The sequence below is a fragment of the Prionailurus viverrinus genome, chromosome C1 (assembly GCF_022837055.1).
Source record: "Prionailurus viverrinus isolate Anna chromosome C1, UM_Priviv_1.0, whole genome shotgun sequence".
Classification (NCBI taxonomy): domain Eukaryota; kingdom Metazoa; phylum Chordata; class Mammalia; order Carnivora; family Felidae; genus Prionailurus; species Prionailurus viverrinus.
In genome coordinates this window covers 65,253,573-65,275,737 of record NC_062568.1, presented here as the reverse complement: position 1 = coordinate 65,275,737, position 22,165 = coordinate 65,253,573, and the positions used below count along the sequence as shown (strand labels likewise).

Genomic DNA, 22,165 nt, shown 5'->3' with positions numbered 1-22,165 from the left:
TTGACTTCATAAATACTAATATGGGAAAACTTCCTACAATGGTTTAGAGTTTCCTAATCCCAAATTCTGACTTTGATGATTCATTTTTATTTAAAGACTACTGCTATTAAAAAATTGAGGGTCAAGGAAAAAGGGTTGGAGATTAAATGGATTTATGAGAGAAAAATAAAAAAAATGTGGTTTGAATGACAGCTGTGTGAACTACTAGTTTTAAGATAAGCAAGCTCAATTTTTATTTATTGAGACAAATCAGATTCATTTTTCACTGCATTTAAAAGATCATTGCAAAATTAGTGTCTAATAATTAATTGCTAATTATTAAATGCTAAAGCCAATCATATTTCATACAAGCAAGTTAGCAAGGGGTGTCTGTATTCTGTTTCTTGACATTATATCCTGAATTATACTCAAATCACCATCACAACTGACACTAATTTGTTCTTTTAGAAACCACAGTAGACAGGCCGAGGATAGAATAATCATGTGGATGAAATACCATCCCGGTATTGGAGGTCACCTGCATAGACCCTTTTTGAAGTGCTCACAAAATAAAATTGGGATGGGAGAAGCTGCCACAATTTCCCTTATTTTCAAATCACCCTGGATTGATGACCAGAAAACAGCTTTAGTGTCTAGTGCTATTAATTCATAAGCATCACCAGCTCTGACTTAATTAGGGAAGCAATTGAGAAATCAATATACAGAACTTCATAGTGATCAGAGTAGCAGTGACATACAGAAGAGGCCAAAACAGTGAATTTTAAATAATGATGGTTACCGGTGGAGACGTGTCCATGCAACATACATGCATCAAATGAGTCATTGTCACCATATGCACACTCACAGCGGCATGCATGGCCTATGTTAAAAGGCTAAGTCCAAATGTTTTCAATTTGATGAGAATAATATGATTACTATATTTTGTGATTCCTCGTACCTACTATGATATAGTAGAAAAAACAGAGGTGAATTTCAAATTTGTAGTCAAATCCAGACTTTTCCAGAGGTACTGCCCACTTAAACATTAACCTACAGTACCTATAGGTCATGCCAGTGATTTCAGACTAATATAGGACACAATTAAAAATGACTGAAATGTAATATAGAAAAATATAAAATGACCATCATGCATGTACAGTTTACTACTACAGTAAGCTTAAAACCATACCCCCTGCCATCCAGGAACGTGAAACTAGTTTTAAGGAAACAAAAGAGGAACAAGTGAAGAGATACTGTCATGTAGCACTTTGATTACTTTATTTAATCTTGCACTCAAAACCTTTTTGGGGCTGAAACAGGCTGATGTGCCTCTTTCATACCGGAATGTATTTAGCTTAATATTTGTTTCTTTCCAAATGGTTTAAATATTTAGAAGCGTTCGTTGTCAACCTAGGCTTATACTTGCAAGAAAAAGGAGTTCAGAATCATTTTGGTGCCACAGTTGAGAAAGTAACAATGTCTCCAACAAAATCAAGCCACGATATCTCCACCAGGCACCTGGACCAGCTAAGGGCAGCATGATGTTGCATTGAACAGGGCATACAGCAGGCAAGTGAACATGCCAAGTAAAGGGGCTCTTTGAGCATCAGGTGATGAAATTTGAGTTCGTACATTACCTTTGACATTGCGACCATTGTCTGTTTTGAGCACATAAGGGTAAAAAAAAGAAAGAAATATAAAAAGAAGACTAAAATTATGTTATATACACTGAATTACAATCACACTAAACAGGATGTGATGATTGAAAATTGTATCTTTGAAATTAGCATTTTGTATTATTCAACCAAGTAAAATGCATATACCAAAAATAATATCTGCCATCATAAGCATGCACGTTCAAGTATGTGAATCATTTATCTCATTTATTTTAACTGGATTCCAAGATGGGTATCTTTTATAATTTACGACACTTTGGAGAAGGCATCTCCAGCTGTCTGCAGTGGTGATAAAAACTTTCAGTCTTGTCAGAAACCAATTTTAGTGTCCCTTCAACCGTCATTTACAAGAAAGACTGCACAACATTTGGTATGTTAAGTAATTGTTTTTTTCATATGGTTTAACCTAGAAAATTAAGACAACAGCTTACCTTAATAAACCAACTTGTGTCACTAATCAGAATTCTATTAACTGCCACTCCCACAAATGTTCTTCGATGCATATTTTGAAAACACCAAATAGTGCTCAAAGAATCATTCTTAGGCAAAAATAATTGTAAGAAATCAGTGAAAGATTTGACTTTTAAAAGTAATGTGAGATTTTTAAGTCTATGTTGTCACAATGCACTCAGTATAATACCTAAAATATTTAAGAAATTCATTTATATTAAGATGGGCTGTTTTCAAATCTCAGAACAAAGTGTTTTCAGATTTATTTTGAGATTAGCAACCTGACCCTTCGATGCATATTTGCTAGTAACAAAATCTGCATTACTAGTTTTGAAACAAACAAGCTTAAAAGAAATGAAGTCATGTCAAAACCATACAAATATATCCAAGATTTGAAAAATCTGTTCAACATTTGTTGACATGTACAGTAATGCTGTGCATATTTAAAATCTTGGGATATATCATAATTGTTCCAAAGTCTACAAGTGAAGCAATTTCAATAATGTGGTATATTGAACTGCTAGTGTAGACACTGGCTCACATAGAGATATGCAAAACTGTGACCTTACAAGACAACTCTGCCTTTTTTGAGGGACCATAAAAAAGCAAATATGGATAGTGAAGAGACCTTGATTACATAGAATTAACTATCTCCATCAGAAGCGGGGCCCCCAAATCATTAGTAAAGTAACAACTACTTATAAGTAGTTAAAAATTATAACAAACCTCGAAATTATAAAGATTTGCAAATTCCCAAAAAACTGACTAGAAGTTATATTATATGGTTAATGCTGCTTTGACATTCTAAGACAGAGCACGCAGTCTGTGCATTGGTGCTAGCTGAGACCTTGTTATTTGTCCGTGACAATATAACTGCAGAAATTAGAGTAAGCATCTAGAATCTTCTAGCAACTTGTCAGAGTAATTCTATGTCGGGTCAATCTAATAATAAAACAGGGCTTATATTTTCTATGTATTTTTTTTGAAAATTTCATTTTTCTAATAGTGCATTTTTCTTATATATACCAATGTATTGGTCTGTGATGGATTAGAAAAAATCCTGGTCCTTCACCATAAATGGTTTGAGAAGTAGAATTCTAAGGTACTTGGTAATATAGATTAAATAAAAGGATAATGTAAAACATTATGCACTATTATATTTGCAAATTATTTAAAGTTCTATAAAGATAGCCTATAAAGAAGGAAATTTCTCTTCTTGAATGAAGAAGCAATAATCTGAATTCAGAATCTGGTGCATGTGGGACTTAACCTGTTAACCAGTCACATGAATTCATAAAATTAAAATCAGTTTAAAAGAATTTTCATCATCATGTAGCATTGTGCATCAACTATACCCAGAGAAAAAATAAAAACTTTTAAAGTTTTCCATCTTCTTTTGTCAGCAGCTCAGTTTCTGAAATATATCAAATTATGTAGCCATAGGAAGTGTGGTTTCTTCTAGGCTAATCAGTGATTTTGTGGCTAAAAAAACTGTTCTAAAGCTGAAGTATAAAATACCCTCTGAATTTATTCACCGATAACCAGACAACTGTAGCATCTGTAAGCAAGTGGTACTTTTCTGGAAAATAACATAGCTTTGGTGTGGGAAGAAAATCCAGGATGTCCTCACTACTGAGTGTCCATGTATAGAACCTGAATTGAGAAATCCAGAAATGTGAAATCATCATTTCCTATAATCGTATCAGCAACTATGTACGAAATGAAGACTACATAAAATGGAAGCAAATAAGGTGAAATCATGAAATCTGATCTAACCTCCTCAGCACCACTGTCAAATCACAGGTGACATCTATGCCACGCACTGGTCATGTGCCATCTAATATGGAAGAATGGTATTAATACTGTAACTCAGGTTCTAGGCAATAAGGCCAATTTCTGAAAAGCCAGTATGATTTCTAAAGATGCTTACACTAACGGGATGAACTAAGCAAAATGTATGTTGGTCATTTGAATCACCCTATTGGATTTATTGCATTTCAGCTATATGATTCATTGCTCAAAGATCAAATTTCAGCAATTTCATTCAGTCAGGAGATATTGAGCATGCAATCACTCCATGGTATGGGGACCTTAGATGACTATTCAGTTTGGAAATTGTCCTTGATTTTATTTTCCTTTTGACCTTCTTTAGACTACAGGTTAAAATGGATGTGCTACTGGCTTTTGTACCATATATAGTTTCTCAAACCCATCTGTGGAAAATCCTTCTGTTTTTGTGATACTGATTTATCTCTTTTTGAATTCTTCCTGGCAATTCTGCCTTCTGAATTCTCTTCTGCCTTCTCATCTTCACTGTGGCCTTTAAATAAAGATCCTCACATGATTCAAGTATTATGGAATATAATCATTTTCTGTTGTGCGTGGTTTTGAAACATAGTTCGGGAGCATGGTCCTCTCAATGTGGCACCAACACTTATTGAGTTCTTGCCATGAGACAGGCGATTGTGTTGGATATTAAGGCTGCCAAGCACACTATGCCCCAGCTCCTGCGTTGGGGGAGCTCACAGAAGCATACTTATGGCTTTGTGTATCCCGCAGAAATGACAGACTTCTAATGTGGAATAAAGGTAGAATGTAATAAATGCTATCATAATGTGCAAATGCTGCTTTGCACATTAGGGTGTAAAATCATTGAGTTCCTTTGGTTTGGGAAGGGGAAATGGGCCCTGAGGACTGTGAGTGGCAGGATGAGGAGGAACAAAGTAGAGAACCGATATTCTTGGCAGAACAAACTAATGAAGCAAAACAATGTGTGATGCATGTTTGAAAAAGCAATTACCTTTGTGCAGGTTTACACATAGTAGGGGAAGGAGTCCTGCAGAAGCTGGAAGGAAGGCTTGAAAAAGAACTGTGGCCAGCTGGCAAAGTGCCTAGTACCCTACATTAAGAGTCCAGTGATCAGATGCATGTTTTAAGAAGAAAACTCACAAAAGCAGCAGTGATGATGGGAACGCACAGACATGGATACCACAGAACAATGGGGCGCTCAGGAACCTGAACTGCGGGATTTAGAAAAGTGGGACTGATACATCCATTCAACAGGTACCCTGAATCTCGGAGCCTCGGGGAAAGCTCGTTGAGTCCGCAGACCCGTCCTACCACAGGAAAACACTGAGTGGTGGATTGTGGGCTCTGGAGAAAGGTGGTCCTGGGTATGCAAGCCGGCTCTGGAACTCTTTAACCTTGGAAGAGTCATATATTTAGCATATCTAAGCCTCAGTTACCTCATCTTTAAAATGGGGCTTAGCAATAATTCCTAACTCACAGAGTTGTTGTAAGAATTAAATCACTTCATGTGTGTCAAACATTTTCAATGCCTCAACACATAGAAACTACTCAGTAAAAGTTGGCCATCATCATGTTAATGATGATTTTCTTTGTCGCTGTCTTTTTAAAAAATATTTATTTATCTTTTTGGGGGGAGAAAGTGCAAGTGGGGGAGGGGTAGAGAAAGGGGGGCAGAGGATCCGAAGCAGGCTCTAAGCTGACAGGCTGACAGCAGTGAGCCCGATGTGGGGCTCGAACTCACAAACAGTGAGATCATGACCTGAGCCGAAGTCCTAAGCTCAACTGACTGAGCCACCCACGTGCCCCTGTCATGGTCTTTTGAGCATTGCTGCTTTCACTACCGGCTAATGTAAGAATGTGAACACAAAGAGGCCAGGGAAAAAGAAACGAATTCTAACTTGTTCTGACTTTGGTTTTCAAGTTTGGTCTTCCAATATTTTCAGGGATTACTTTTTCTCTCTAAACCTTTCCCCTTCTTCCTTCCTACCCCATCCCTACCCAATCAGTTTATAGCTTTCTGATTAGTCGCTATACCACATTTTACACACCTCTTTCTTTGGAAAGATTTGGTTAATAAAAGAGTCCTGTGAAGGCACATCACTCCTGCTCAGAGCTTGACTATTTACTAAATGCAGCAAAATTAATTATGCTTGAGATGATAGTGTCATCACCTAAGCACATCTTATATTAAGTATTAATTAACACTCCATAAAGTTGGCAGATAATGGTTATCATACCATTTCAGAAACACAGAAAAGAAGCCAGAAGAAACCAAATTATTCACTAAGGTTCAAAGAGGAAAATCAGTAACACTTCCGGATATAAAATTCATAATTTGTAATTGCTGTAATTTACTCACATTTCTTCCCCCAAGGCATAGGCATTAATGTCAAAATTTAAAACTATGGAAATTACCTTTCATTACCCATTAATATATGTTTCCGTATTAAAAAAAAAAACATACCTTCACTGGCATGTCGGTCTCTAAATATGTTCTTGGGGTGGACACTGAATCCTTCTATATCATGAACCGAAGAAGCCCTCCGTATACTACAAATGCTTTCCTTCGATCTGGAATGAGTCAGCTGGGAACTTGACTGCAGCATGTCAGGGTACAGTCGGTCCCATTGCCTTTTGGGAGAGGAATGGTCAAGAGGTCCCGATATATTCACCAAAGGGGAACATTTGCTGGGCTGTATCAAGGCTTTTGTATCATCTGCTTCAGAAGGGCTGCAGCTCTCTTTTGTAGGAGACTTGAAGTGCTTCATGGCTACTGAATCATCGCTGTGTTTAGATGAGTCAATTACTACCACATCCGGGTCTTCTTGTGGTAAGGACTGCTTTCTGTAAGTGAGAACTCTCAGACCAGGGAATTTGAACCCAAAAAGTTTCCCTACAAGTGGAGACAGGAAAAAAGAAACACATTATAAGACAAATATATAGATAGATACAATCCATATACACATCCATATATACATATATATACTATATATGTACAAGACATATCCCTTAAGAAAAACAAACAAATGAACATCGTTGACTCATATTTAAAAATACCATGTAATAAGATTTATTAATCGATACTGAATTAAGTCAGTCACAGTTGGAATGAGAGATATTGTAGAAAATTTCTGAGACTAATTACCATAAAAGCAGTAAGAAAACAATAAAAGAACGTTTTCATGTTTCTGATGGTTAAACAGATACACTCCACTGACATGAAAGCATTACTTGGATGACATGACTTTTTTTGTTTCAATAAATTAAAGATATTATTACACATTATTGCATATAACATATTGTTAAAAACACTCTACATCCGTTTTTAAGGGATTTGGGGGAATTTTACGGGAATTTGAAGGGTGGAATACAGTTTGGAAAGGAAAAGAAGGGATGGGACACCATAGGCAAAAGGGAGGGTACTGGAAATATTATAGTGCATATGTGTGGAGTGGAGGACAGGGGGTGATTGTACTGGAAGAAGGAGGGAATGAGGTGGGGATAAGAAGTTGGCCTGACATATCTAGAAGGCTTGTATAAGACAATACTGTGACTCATGTGTGGATTAGAAAAACAGGGTCAGCTGTTTATGAAAACATTCCTCATTCCATTGGAAAATCTTTAAAGGCTTTACATTTCAGATAGAGATGTAAAGATAAGAATTTCTCTTCCTGATATATACTTTTTTGTTTTTCCAAAATATGAGAATATGGCATGAAATGTTATCCTTATCTCAGTGGATGAGGCTTAGAAGGACAACCAAGTATAAACATTCAAAGGTGAGTTTTAAAATTAAAATATTAGCTAAAAAATGCATAAACTCACTGGGAGTAAGAATGCAAATCAAAACAAAAGCATGTCATTTTCCACTGTTTAATTTAGCAGTTAATTGGAAAAAACAAACAAACAGATAACATGTAGTGATGGCAAAAAATGCTGGTGAGCATTCTGGCACTTTGCTGGTGGGATTGCAAATTGCTACAAATTATTTCAAAAATCATTGTGCAATATCTATTAAAATGAAAACATACTTTTCATTTGACTCAGGAATCCCAATAATAGGATAGTACAAAGGCACAGAAATAAGACACAGCCTGGATATCCATTAGAAGGAGAATGATTGAATAAATTATGACCTTTTTATACTTTGGAATCTTATAATGCTCTTTAAAAAACATATATATATATGTATATATATACATATATTTTTATTAGAATTAGAAGTTTATTAAAATAAAAGTGTTAAGTGAAAAAGAGTTTCAGTTTAATGTTTGTGACATTTCATTAAAAATAATAAAAGACTTTATTTGTCTGTAGAAGTTGTATAGCAATAAAGAAAGATGTGGAAGAACACACATCAGACCCGTAATGTTGACTGGCTAAGTGGGTTTGGGAGCAGAAGGTAATGTATTGAATTCTTCTGTATATATTTTTATTGTTTGTTACATCAAGCATGCATGCATTCCTTATAAACTTTTAAAAAACTGATGAGGTAAAACTTTTACTTCTAAAGAATGAAGAGATAAGACATAGCCTCCAAACAATATTGTGTAATTCAAAGCTTGTCTAAGTATTGTCTATGAGAAAACACAGAGTTTCTAATCTCCATTGCTAGTGCAGTGGTCTATGTTCAAATCGCCTGATGGCTTGACAATTACAAATTGCTCTTTTAGTCAATCATTTGGAGTCTTTGGGCTACGATATTATCTACCTTATATTCTTTAAGTGTCATGGGCACCATTATTTTTAATACATTTATTATGAACTTTCCCTCAGTCTAGGATGGTTTTAAAACATGGAAGAACACTTCCAAAACTCATGGATTTTTCTGTATTTTATTTAAATAATTACTCTTAATTACTCTTCCAGTAAATGTCTTACCTATACACATAGTTTCCATTCCATATTTATTTAATCAAATGATTCATAACTACATCTCCAGGCCAGACCTTTTCTCTTAGTTCCAAACCTGCATATCGATTGGCCTCATTGACATCTTCACTTAGAAGTCTTAAAAAGACACCTCAAAATTCCATAGCAAATCCAATCTCGTGATCCATCTGTCCAATTCTAGCCCTTCTTCTCTGATTAACATTTCTCTTTTCCAGTGGACTGTAGGCCTCATGAGGGCAGGAACCCTGTGTATTTTGCTTACCAAATCCTACCTCTGACAGAATGCCTGAGCATGGTAAATGAATTTCTATCATCTATAAACAGATCCTAAACTGACAATGTGCTTCAATTCTGAATGTGGAAAACTAAGATACTTAATTACTCTGGCCAATTTAATTGGATAATCTTAGCTTTCTGGAATTGTATTGACCCATGTTTACCAAAAATGATTGATTGAGTAGAACTCAGTAGCTCATGGAAATGATGAACTCTATACCTTGCCCTTTATACCTGATTGCAACTCTGCTTCTTAATTTTACCTTTTTCAGAGGTTACTAATTGCTACCATTCTGATTTTAGAACATACGACAGAAGTGTTTTCAAATTCTTCATTTTATGTAAACAATTAATTACAGAAAATTTTAGAATTAAGTAGGCTACTTTATTATTTTTTTAATGTTTATTTGTTGTTGAGAGAGATAGAGCATTAGTTGGGGAGGGTCAGAGAGAGAGGAAGACACAGAATCCGAAGCAGGCTCCAGGCTCCGAGCTGTCAGCACAGAGCCCGACACAGGGCTTGAACTCAAGAACTATGAGATCATGACCTGAGCCGAAGTCGGATGCTTAACCGACTGAGCCACCCAGGTGCCCCAAGTAGGCTACTTTATTATTGTAAGCTTTCATTTGTGGGCTAGCAGTTAATAGTGTTAAATACAACTGTAATATAATTTATCTTTCTGGTAAAAAAAAACCACAAAAAACAAAAAAACATGACACAATGCACAGACAAAATCCAAATATGGTCCACTTTAAGTTCTGGATTAATAAATTGTAGGTGAGAGTAATCAATCTATGCAAATAAGATTAAATAACAGTGTACCAGAGTAACTGTTTTGCAAGCATTCCTACATAATTTTACCAACAACTCTTATATGCTCAAGTAAATTGCCAAGTTAAAAATCAGTGAACTGCATCAAAGTCACTTGATTAGTTTTTAATGCCCATGGAATTGACTTATAAAGCAGTTTACAAATCAATTCTGCAAGCTTATTACAATGCACTGAAGGTCAATGCATACTTTTATTCATTTTTCATCAGTTACATTACCCTCCTCCTTTAAAAACCATTCACTATGTTTCTTAAATTAATGGCCACACAAGGCATTTAGCTTGCTCCTACAGTTTAGTCATATCCAAGGTGGTACAGATGGTCTTTTCTGCATCACTAGGTTAATATGACCATGTTATATTGCATTACAGATTTAGTTGTCTAACCGCAGTTCATCCGGAAAGAATACACATTGAGAATTTTGCTCAGTGCTAGCACTTTTAGGCATGAAATATAAAGCATGGATGAGTATAATCCTGTCATGGTTCTTAACACTGAAAAATACCCTTATAAGTTAAGTCTCCATATTTTACCATATCTGCTTTCTAACTGGACAACTAAAATAGGTACTATGTGGCCTTTCATCTATTAAATGTTTTATAAATCTGAAATAAGAATGACAGATTAGGAGCTTTTACACATTTTTTACACATTCTCCCAATAATTGTAAGTTTTAATAAACTGCTACACAAACCTGATTTCGTTTAAATATACCATTTTCATCTAAGAAGTATCTAACATGCATGAATGAATTACTGCTACAAGGTCTTTCTCAGAACATGTCACTTTTACGAAGCTGTTAAATGTAATTTTGGAAGCTTCATCTTCGTGTATCTTGTGTCATATTTAACTGAGAGCTTTTAACTTCTCACCCAAGTAGGTACACAGTTAATCAATTATCTTTCTCTTTAAAAAAGCCTAGAATTATGACTCCAATCGATATACGCAAAGATGTTAAACACTTGGCTCAAGGCCAAACAGGAAATCAGGGTAAAGTCAGAATAAAACAGCAACTTATTTTATTTAATTTCAGTTTTACCCAAGATTTGGTGGTTTCTTGGGCCATAAATATCCACCTGTGTATTTAATGAGAATCATAATTCTCCTCTAAATAAATGTAGATAAATGCATACACACAATTTTATTTACGACCTCTGAAAATGAATAACAAAGTTCCCTTTCCTCAACCAAAACCCTTCTTCTAACCTCCCCTAGGATTGCCTGGGATTAGTTGACTCTTAATATTCCTTTTCATTCTGAGTTTCTTTGTTTATATATTTATGCTATTCATAGTTCCCACAAATTTATAATGATCACAGCTACATTTCTGCCCTATCTCCTGTGGTAATGGGTAATGGACTTTAGAAAATAGTTGTACTAAACTTTTCCGAATGAAGAAGACCTCGTTAACCTGAACTGCTCTTTCTCTTTCCTTCTCTCTTATCCTGGGAGTTGGTTCTTATCAACTAGCATTTGGAAGGAAACAGTTTTTCTAATTTAGGAATGAATCTGGGAATATTAGAAATAACATTTCTAGCAGAAAAGCAAATATTTCCAAAAAGTCCTCCACATACTGCTAATCATTGAATTTCCTCACAATTGCCAATTCCCAGTCATTTCCTGGGTTCAGCTTCTCTTCATTGCTGCAAACTCTTAGAACTTCGATTACCTAATAATTTTACCAGGGGTGCCTGGGGGGCTCAGTCAGTTGAGCTGGTGACTCTTGATTTCTGCTCCTGATCCCAGGGTCATGGGGTTGAGCCCCACCTTGGGCTCTGTGCTGAGTATGGAACCTGCTTCATGTTCCCTCTCCTCTTGAATATATATTAAATATGTATTCTTTCTATCTTAAATATGCATTAAATATATTTAATATACTTATTTTATCAGAAACAACTTACTCTGGCTTGGTTCTGCTTAGTTGAATTATGGACTAAAAAGTAGAGAGAAACTTTAGTTCAAGCAGCCATGGAAACTAGAGAATATAGTAGGGTAAGGAAGGGACATGCTTGGTGGGGGTGGGAAATGGGGGATGTCGTGAAGATGATGAACAGAGATGTTTTCCTCTCACAAAGGAGTATAGGTAGTGGGAGGTTGGATTCCTGAGAAGCGTCTTGTACCAAAGGTCTTTATGAGGAGTGTTCTCAGGAGATATGCCTGAGAAAAGGGATTAAGACAGGATTGGGTTAAACTCTCATGCAAATGCAAAGGAAGCTTTCAGCCAGCCCTCCAGGGGGCTCTGGATCTAGAATAGCCCTGCAGAGTGATGCCCCATTCAAGTCAGGGCATTGGTCTTTGTCTCCGAGCATCAGCCAGTCACCTGCTACAGCTACCCCATGAGAAGGTCCATAACCTGCGCAAGGCACTTCCCTTCCTTGGACCACAGTTGTCAGTGAGGAGCAGAGCTGTACACACTCAGCAGCCAATATTCCCAGCTGCAAGGCTGTCCCAGGCCTGAGGAAGATGTCGGGCTGAGTAGCACCGAGCCCACAGCGCAGAGCAAGAACAAAAGCCAGATTTGGGTCTGAAAAAAACTGTAATCTGAATGAAGCCTACTATCAGTTATTATCACGCCATAAGGATTTGTGAAGTACTGTTGATGTACCTCTCTAAAATCACGGTAGTCACAACCTGACACTTAAATTGGAAGCCTTAAAATCATCGTGAGGTTTTCTCCAGCCAAATAGTTCCAGATGTGCAGAGAGACATGACTTTAATCTCTGAGTCAGAGAGAGCAACAGACTGAATCTGATGGGAGAAACAGGCAAGATAATTGACTTATCTGCCTTATCTTTTTAGGCAGAAATTTCCATCGAGGCACCCTGCAAGGAGATGAATCTTTCCTACTCCCAAGTGTGTAATGAATATATGATGTTGCCCATAGGCTGCTAGAACAACCCATAATATTGTCAAAGAAGGCAGTAGGTGGCAGTTAGACTGGGAAAAAGGATCACTCAGTATGAACTCAGCGCTGACCTGATTAGCGGGTGACAAATGGGGCAGTGCAGCCAATGAAGTCCTGATACTAGTGACAACAAAAGACCACCAGGGGGCCCATGGACCTAGTAAAGCTGAAGCTAAATGTAGGACCCTTTAAGGGAACAGAGATGGTCAGTAATGCCTTGAAAAACTAACTCCTAGGGTGAGAGATACCAAGAAAAAGCAGCAACGTACAATGAGGCAGTAAGTGTGAGACCAAATTGGAATCTTGAAGCAAGGCAAGTCCTGACCCAGTAGCGCATGGCGCACATGTGTGGAGGTGGGGGAAGTTAGTGCCGCAGTAGCAGCGAGAGCCATTACGGGAGCTGCAGCAGCGGCAAGAACTTCTGGAACAGGTTCACAAATGCTGATGATGTCTGAGACATACTGCTTCCAACCTGGCCAGGTCATCATGAAAGCCAAGAGGTAGAAAAGACAGGTTTGGGATACGGGATATAAGACAGAAAACGGGACAAGGTGGTGGACTGCTTTTAGCCACCCAAGGTTAAAATATCTCAGTGAAGAGGGATTGGAAATGAAAGCAAACACATCGGTACTATATGTACCTAGTAAGGTTTCTATGTGATAAATACTTAATAAATCAACGTGTGTCTTATTAATACTGTTATTTTATTTCTCTCCAATAGATTTCTTCCTTTTCCAAATGCCATTAGAGAAGCCATTCAAACTGTGTGAATGTAATGACACTTAACCTAAATTGACCTGGGATCACCATATAGTCATCACATTGACAGGGACTCTCTTGATGGAGTATTCCAAACACAAATGGTACAGACACCAGCTACCCAAAGGCAGTATGACCAGAAACTGTCCCTGATTTGGATGTTGCTAGGTAACAAAATTTTCCAAATGATATGCACACGAGGAGTTTCTGGCATGGATATGTCGATTTAGACGGTCATTAGCATTCATTATTAATAAAGAGATAAAACATAATTTTTTTCAACTACCAGCAATTTTCCTGATGTCAGAAATATGTCTTTTGCCCAAATCCTAGAGGGGAAATGTAATATAAAGTTGATTGCAACCCGTGACGGAAATTTTCCTGGACTTCTTTTAGCAACCATGTCATAGTTCCTTTTTTATATCAAATTTAATCTTTGAAAAGAGGAAACTTGCAAACCCATGATAATAGTAAATATTAGTTACGTTGTAAAACCTTTAATTAAATTCATCTGAATAATAGATTGTTTCCATAGTAATGCTCACTGAGGGGGAAACTCTATATTACTACTACAGCTCTTCATCTTTGAATTAAAGAATAACTTTCAGCTCCAATGGAGAATAGTAAAAACACTGCGAATACCCTTTTAGAAACCAGTATATAGAAAATTTCTTTGTTCTTTAACTTGAGGTCTGAAAACTGATATGCAAATTTGAGGGAGTAATGTAGCTATTCAGGCAAATATATATTTTGTGTGTCAATTATTCAGAATATTGAGTCCAAAGCATACAAATACATTTTTAGTGGTTTAAATTAGTTAGATAATTGCTTAAATTACCAGCTGCATTTTGTGTGTATAGACTAAGCTGTTGTCAAAGCTTTTAGAGTAATTCAAACTTTTCTTTTAATAAGCACAAAAGTAGAAATGCTTCTTTGGTTCAGACAGTATGATTTTAATCATTTCAAAGATAATGGAATCTCCTTTGTCATACCTTAATAAGATTAAATTAGATTAAAAAGTTCACTTTTGAAAAGAACTGTAAGAATAAGAGACTATAAAAACTTAACTTTATTATACTTTTACATTTAGTTTCACTTAAAATTTATCTTTATAGTTTTATGTAAACATTAATTAACATAGCCCAGTAGTTTTCAGATTTTAGCGGGTATCAGAATGACCTGAAGGGTTTGTTAAAACATAAACTGCCAAATTTCTGTGTCTCTGAATCAGTTGTTCTGATGTAAGGCCCAAGAATTTGCATTTCAAACATGTTGCAGGGTGATGCTGATGGACTTACCCTTGGGGAATCATTGACTAATGCCCATTCAGTAGGAAAATTAAAAAAAAAACACCTTAAATTACTCAATAAAAATAACTTATTCATTTTTTTTTAATTTTACAAATATGTATTCGATACTTACTATTTGCAAGAGGTTAGGGATGCATGGAAAGGAAAATAACATCCCTGCTATGTACTAGAGGTGAAGAGTTCTTGGCCACTTTAAATAAGGAAGGTGTTTTCCAGTTTTCTACAGACCTTACCCTTCTCTCTACTTTTATTCATGGCTTTTTTCAGTCCTTTATGCTACTTGTCCAGTAGGCAAATGAATATGACCAATGTTGTAGTAAAGGCAGGCATGATGTCACAGAGGCAGGAACAGGTACATTTTTCTGGGTGAGTTCGGAACCCTGGACAGATGAAGAGTTCTTTGGAGCAAGCACCCTAGAGGGATGAAGGCATTCAAATAGAGGGGCTACCATGTTGTACAAACAAGGTGGTATAAAGCATGTTTCAAGGAACCACCACTGAAATATGGGATGTGATGGGGTGAAGGGATAGGACATAAAGCTAAAGAAGTAGCACAGATCAAACCACAGGTGTTTTGTATAATACACAGGACTTTGGAGTTTTATATTGTTAGTAACAAAGAACCATTTAAAGGATGGGTATTATAATTTGATGTAAAGTAGTGTGACATGTGATCCTGAAGAAAAGAGGCTGAAAGCAAGGATACCAGTTATGAGACCCTGCATCAGCCCAAGAAAGATGTGTTGTGGGCCTACTAGGCAATTACAGTGGGCTGTACAAGAGATAGCCACAAGGTGCACTTGACCGAATTTGATCACTTTGGTTGGGAGAAGAGATGATTAAAGATTAGCATAATCCCCATGTTTCCAGCTGTGGTGGCTTGGATGACACTGTTTGGGATGTATGAAGAGCAAGAGTTTTTGATGGAATGGATGGATGGTAACTGGAGATGGAAAGACAAGTCTTAACTTGAAATGCTAAATCTATAGAAATTTAAAAGTCTTCCAAAGGAGATGCCCAATGGACAGTTGGATACATGACGTTCTAAGTGGTAAGGAAAGTCCAGAGAAAGGTATGGGCTGGAGATACTGATTTGTGAGGGAGTCTTTACCCTGTAGGTCATGGATAAGTTTGCCCATCCAGGGTATATAGAGAAGATGACTAAGGAGAAGAATACTAAGAGTAGCTATTGGGAGATAAACAAACAGCATTTATGAGTAGAGTAAGATGAATAAGAAAATGGTATGAAATTGGCTGCCACAGAGATCAAAAGAAACAAAGGAGTATGGTGTCATGGAACATAAAACAACAGAGAGAAGAGAATCAGATTTAATAAGGTACATTCAACCTAGAGGGTAACATAGAGAGCACAACATAGAGAGTTCAATTACAGTGAGCAGAGAAATGAAGGAAATAAGAGAAGCAAATGAGGAAGTATGGGAAGTCTGAAAGCTTGGAAGAGACAACATAAATGAAGAAAGCCAGATAGAAACAAACAATAAAGACAGCTGAGGACTATCGCAAACTGGAGAATGCAGGCCCCATCAAAAGGTGTGGCCAGTATTCAGTTTCAGCCTATTGCAAACACGTAGTCAGATACTTGTGTTTTTCCAAAGTAAGCCAGAGATCTTCATTTTAGATGTCATATTCCAGTTTTTAAATGTTGGCAACAAACTTAACTAATTAAAAGTTTGAGAAAATATTATGAGATATAATCAATGTGTCTGTTGAAGTACAGGCTATTTTCAGCAGCATGAGTGCGAGCCAAAGGGAAAGAGCCAGTGAAAATATTGGGAGCGGCGGGTGGGATTGGTGAGGACAGGTTTTGAAGGAATGGAAGAGAGAATGGGTTGCAAGTGGAATCTAAGCCTCAGTTAACATTATTGGGACATTTTTGTTGAGAGTGGGCTTGTTAAAGGAGTTCCTGCCTGCACCCTTCCCCTTGCTCTGAGGTGTGGGAAGTGAGTTTATTTGTGGGGACAAATGAGTGATTTAAGGTTAAGAGTGACTAGAAGCCAGATGAAAGTTTAAAATACTTGCCAAAGGAAAAAGTTCAAAGATCTGAAAAAAAAATTAAGATCTCATGTACAGTTTTGACTTGCAGTATAATCATTTTTAAATTAAAAATGACAAAGTTCATCATTTTTCTGCAAGTAAATGAAACAATGTGGGCCTGTTTTCTTGTTGGGAAATATTTAAAGTTTAGTAAAATGAGAACACTTCAGAGATTTGTGATAGTGATGGTAAGAGTAAATTAAATAGATTTAAATTTAAACAGAAACTATTTTAAATTGATAAAAGGAGTGAAAATGTTATTAGTTAAAGTTTACTTGGGGATATGAGCTTAAGATCAATTTTCATAGTGGCTCAAAGTGAATCTTTGGTTTTAAAATAAGATAAAAACATAGAATGCATCTGTTCTCTGTTTGGATGTATAATGTTAATCAAGACTTTTTTGTTTAATTCAGGTTGCCCTAACTCCCTTGAAAATTTTTTAACAAATTAAAGTGTGTGTGTGTGTGTGTGTGTGTGTGTGTGTGTGTATGTGTGTGTGTGTGTGTGTGCATTTGTGAGTCAGACTGGTGATCCTAGACTCCTGCTATAAAATAGAACTCAACATATAAAGCTCAGATATACTTGTAAGTAATTTAAAATGAAATGTTGATATATTTTAGTTAAAATAATAAAGTGAAAGTCTCTTAAATTTGATGACTATTAACTTTGAAATTAATAGTGTTACCAAAAACACATAATTTGGTTATCCTCTACATCCTGCAAATATTTCACAGGAACAGATATTAGAACAGAAAAAAAGAACACCTTTGCCCCATTCCATTAGTTCCTTTAGATGTGGCCACCTTTTAGTTGGTAGGAAAAGTACAATCTTCTCTTCCATTTGGTATCATTTCCATTTTTCAGATTTTAGAGCTTTTCCAGAAACCATCAGTGAGAAAAGACTTAGTTGTATATTTTATTTGGAATTTATACTTTTTATGTGGCAACTAATTGACTCAATGATGCAGTGTTTATCAGTTTGGTAGACTTTTCAGTATATTACTCTCTCCTGTACTTGCTCCATTCCAGGGTAAATAAGTCATTTATCTGTGGCTGGTTCTATACCTTTAACCTGTGAAAAATTATTTTTTCCCATAGAAAGCTGCTTACTTTAGTTGGATAGGGTTCCTTATCCAGAAATTAGGCATTTGAATTGAGAAATGATTCACAACTTCATCTGATGCAAAACAAGTCTCTAGGTTTCCAGAATTTTCTCAGTCCTATTGATCATAGTCCCTTTTTATGATACATCTTTTCTATTGTGCATTTACCTTCTTTCCTATTGCTTCTCTATTTAAGACTTCATTCTTCTCACTTGCATTTCTTGTGTTTTCACTTCACAGGTTTTCCTTTATTTTGTCGTCACTTCAGGAGAGGCAATTAAATTTATAGAAACCCACATCTTCTTAAACAAACAGTAGCTTTTTCTGTATTACTCTCATTTAAATCCCAACACTCAGGGGCATACACTCCCACCCACACACTTAAGTGCTTCTTTTTTTATTTATTTAAATTTTAGTTGTTTAGGGCACCTGGGTGGCTCAGTCAGTTTAGCATCCAACTCTTGATTTTGGGTCGGGTCATGATCTCACAGTCATGAGAGAGCCCTGTGTTGGGCTCCACGGTCAGCATGGAGCCTGCTTGGAATTCTCTCTCTCCCTCTCTCTCTGCCCCTCCCCTGCTCATTCTCTCTCCCTCTCTCTCTCTCCTCTCAAAATAAAAAACTAAATATTAAAAAAATAATTAAACATGAAAAATTAAATTTAGTTCATTAACATATAGTGCATTATTGGTTTCAGGAGTAGAATTCAGTGATTCATCACTTACATACCATACCTAGTGCTCAACCCAACAAGTGCCCTCCTCAATATCTATCACCCATCTAGCCCATCTCCCACCCATATCCCTTCATCAACCTTCAGTTTGTTCTATATAATTAAGAGTCTCTTGTGGTTTGTTTGCCTCTCTTCTTTATCCCTCTCCTTCCAATAGGTTCTTCTGTTTTGTTTCTTAAATTCCACATATGAGTGAAATAATATGGTATTTGCCTTTCTTTGATTGACTTATTTCATTTAGCATAATACATTCTAGCTCCATCCATGTCATTGCGAATAGCAAGATTTCATTTTTTTGATGGCCGAGTAATACTCCATTATGTGTGTATATATATATATATATATATATATGTATATATATATGTTTATATATATAACCATATATATATAATCATATGTATATATATGTATATATATGTATATATATATGTTTATATATATAACCATATATATATAATCATATATATATATATATATATATATATATAATCTTATATATATATAAGATGTACCATATCTTCTTTATCCATTCATCAGTCCATGTACATTTGGGCTCTCTTCATAGTTTGGCTACTGTTGATAATGTTGCTGTAAATACTGAGGTGCATGTACCCCTTTGAATCTATATTTTTGTATCCTTTGGGTAAATACCTAATAGTGCAATTGCTAGATAGTAGGGTAGTTCTATTTTCAGTTTCTTGAGGAACCTCCATACTGGCTGGAGTGGCTGCACTCCAGTTTTCATTCCCACCAACAGTGCAAGAGGGTTCCCCTTTCTTTGCACCCTCACCAACACCTGTTGCTTCTTGTGTTGTTAATTTTAGCCACTCTGACAGGTGTGAGGTGGTATCTCCTTGTGGTTTTGATTTGTATTTCCCTGATGATGAATGATGTTGAGCATCTTTTTACGTGTCTATTAGCCTTCTGGATGTCTTCTTTGGCAAAGTGTCTATTCATGTCTTCTGTCAATTTCTTTACTGGGTTGAATAACCCAGTATTTTTGGGTATTGAGTCTTACAAGTTCTTTATAGATTTTGTATACCAACCCTTTATCAGATATGTAGCTTGCAAACATCTTCTGCCATTCCATAGGCTGTCTTTTAGTTTTGTTGATTGTTTCCTTTGCTGTGCTGAAGGTTTTTATCTTGAAGAAGTCCCAATAGTTCATGTTTGCTTTTGTTTCCCTTGCTTTCAGCGACTTGTCTAGTAAGAAGATGGTCCAACTGAGGTCAAAGAGGTTGCTGCCTGTGTTCTCCTCTAGAATTATGATAATTTCTGTCTCACATTTATGTCTTCCATCCACTTTGAATTTATTTTTGTGTATGGCATAAGAACATCCAGTTCCATTCTTCTGCATGTTGCTGTCTAGTTTTCCCAGAATCATTTGTTGAAGATACTGTATTTTCTTCCTTGGATATTCTTTCCTGGTGTTTGAAGATTAGTTGGCCATATAGTTGTGGGTACATACTTCTTATTTAGGTAAGAAATTAGGCATTTTGAAGGTTAATATGTTTCTTCAAAAAGAAGTGTATCAAAATTTGATTTTCTTTTCTTTCTTTTTTTGTTTGTTTTGGTGGTCACCACTAGAACAACAATGTTTGAAATAGCCAATATCAGTATTTTACATGGATAGGAAAACTATACTTTAAGAAAAAAAATTGGCAGGATTTTCCCCCAGATCAGAAATAATACAAAGTAGAAACTGGATAGTATCGAAACTACCAAGTTCAATTTGTTTCTCTTTAAATTTTCTGCTTGATTTATCAACTCTTCAAAAATTAACATCAAGTAAAGGAAATTCCTCAGCATAACATGACAGAAGAGTATAATCAAAGCCAATATACTGGTTGTAAACAATGGGCCTTTGTAATGCTCTGGAAACAATTTTATCTGCATATTTATACTTTCTCCAATGACTCTGTATATGAGCTGCAGTGTAGGGAAACCACTCATATTCACAAACTAACAACCAACCTCTACTGAATTTGCTATGGCTTATACATGAGATGCTATTTTAATCATAGTGTAAAATTGCATAGATTATGTATTACATCCTGAGAGGCTACCGTATAGATTATCTTCCATTCAAGGAATCCAACTTTCAATTCTCCATTTGTATTTCAGTTTGAAATGAATACTTTATTTATTTTTTAAATTTTTTTAATGTTTATTTTTAAGAGACACAGAGACAGAATGCGAGTGGGTTAGGGGCAAAGAGAGAGGGAAACACAGAATCTGAAGCAGGCTCCAGGCTCCGAGCTGTCAGAACAGAGCCTGATGCGGGGCTCAAACCCACGAGCTGTGAGATCATGACCTGAGCTGAAGTCGGACGCTCAACCGACTGAGCCACCCAGGCGTCCCATGAATACTTTATTTTTTAAAAAATCCCCTTTTTTGCTATGCTGCTGATACACCACTCCCTTTTTCACTTCCATTCAAATTAATGGACCATGCAAGATAACTGTTCTATGGGAAAAATGAAGAATTTGTGATGATGATGAAGAAAAACATCAGGCATCCCCAAAACAACAGATTTTATTGATATTCATGACCAAAATACAGGCTGACATTACCTAAAGTATACTCTCAGGAATCATTCAGTAATGACTGAATTGATTAGTGGGAGATATAAAGAAATAAAAATGGTCATCAACTTAAAGGAACAAGACTTTAGTATTACAATATTTGTTTTTCAAGTACCTCAATTTTGTTTTTAAATATGTCACCAGGGAGACTGACACATAGGTGAATTTGATAAAAAGTTTCCCCCCCGAGTGTGATATTGTTCAGAGTAAGATATTTAGTATATTGGAATCATTTTACAGTAATATATTTCTCCCATTATTTCTTTAATATAACACTGTACTAGCATCTGGACATACCTAAGGAAGTACCTGATACTATCAAAACTTCTCAGCTAGTATAGATTTGATTTAGTATTATACTTAGGTTTACAATATAAGCTTTTGAAACTGTGTTTTTTATTTTAGTTTTAGCTTGCTGTCTGAATTTATGTATAGAATAACAATTTCTTTTTTAAAATATTAAAGTTTTTTGACAAGGCCTAGCTCCCTACAGACAATAACAGATCCCTAAATTTCGATGTCCTCACGATCTTCCTAAACACAGTAGAGACCAATAAATGAGACAAATAAAAGTATCCATAAACTATGCCTAAAGAGTAATTAGAGACAGAGACATTGCACACTTTAATTTACATATAAGCAGGCAAATAAATTCCTAAGAGTGGCAGAATTGGTTCCAGAAAGCACACTGCAATGGTGTTCAGCAGAAGTTTAGTGAAGAAAAGGGGAGTACAAAGGTCTCCTTGGGGTGACAGAAAACACATATCAAATACGGTTAACCCACAGATAAGGAGGAAGACTC

The 22,165-nt window shown here is 36.1% G+C and overlaps 1 protein-coding gene across 3 annotated transcripts in view; it reads right to left on the bottom strand.

Moving 5' to 3' along the window:
- Positions 1 to 22,165, bottom strand: part of KCNH7 (potassium voltage-gated channel subfamily H member 7) — a 481,489-nt gene that overhangs the window by 126,261 nt on the left and 333,063 nt on the right. For 2 of the 3 annotated variants that reach the window (XM_047869110.1, XM_047869112.1), the window contains exon 4: positions 6,379 to 6,807. In XM_047869110.1, coding sequence (XP_047725066.1) covers positions 6,379 to 6,807 — 429 coding nt within the window. Of the gene's footprint in view, positions 1 to 6,378; positions 6,808 to 15,000; positions 15,073 to 22,165 lie in introns of those variants that run through there. The other variant, XM_047869113.1, reaches the window with a different exon arrangement.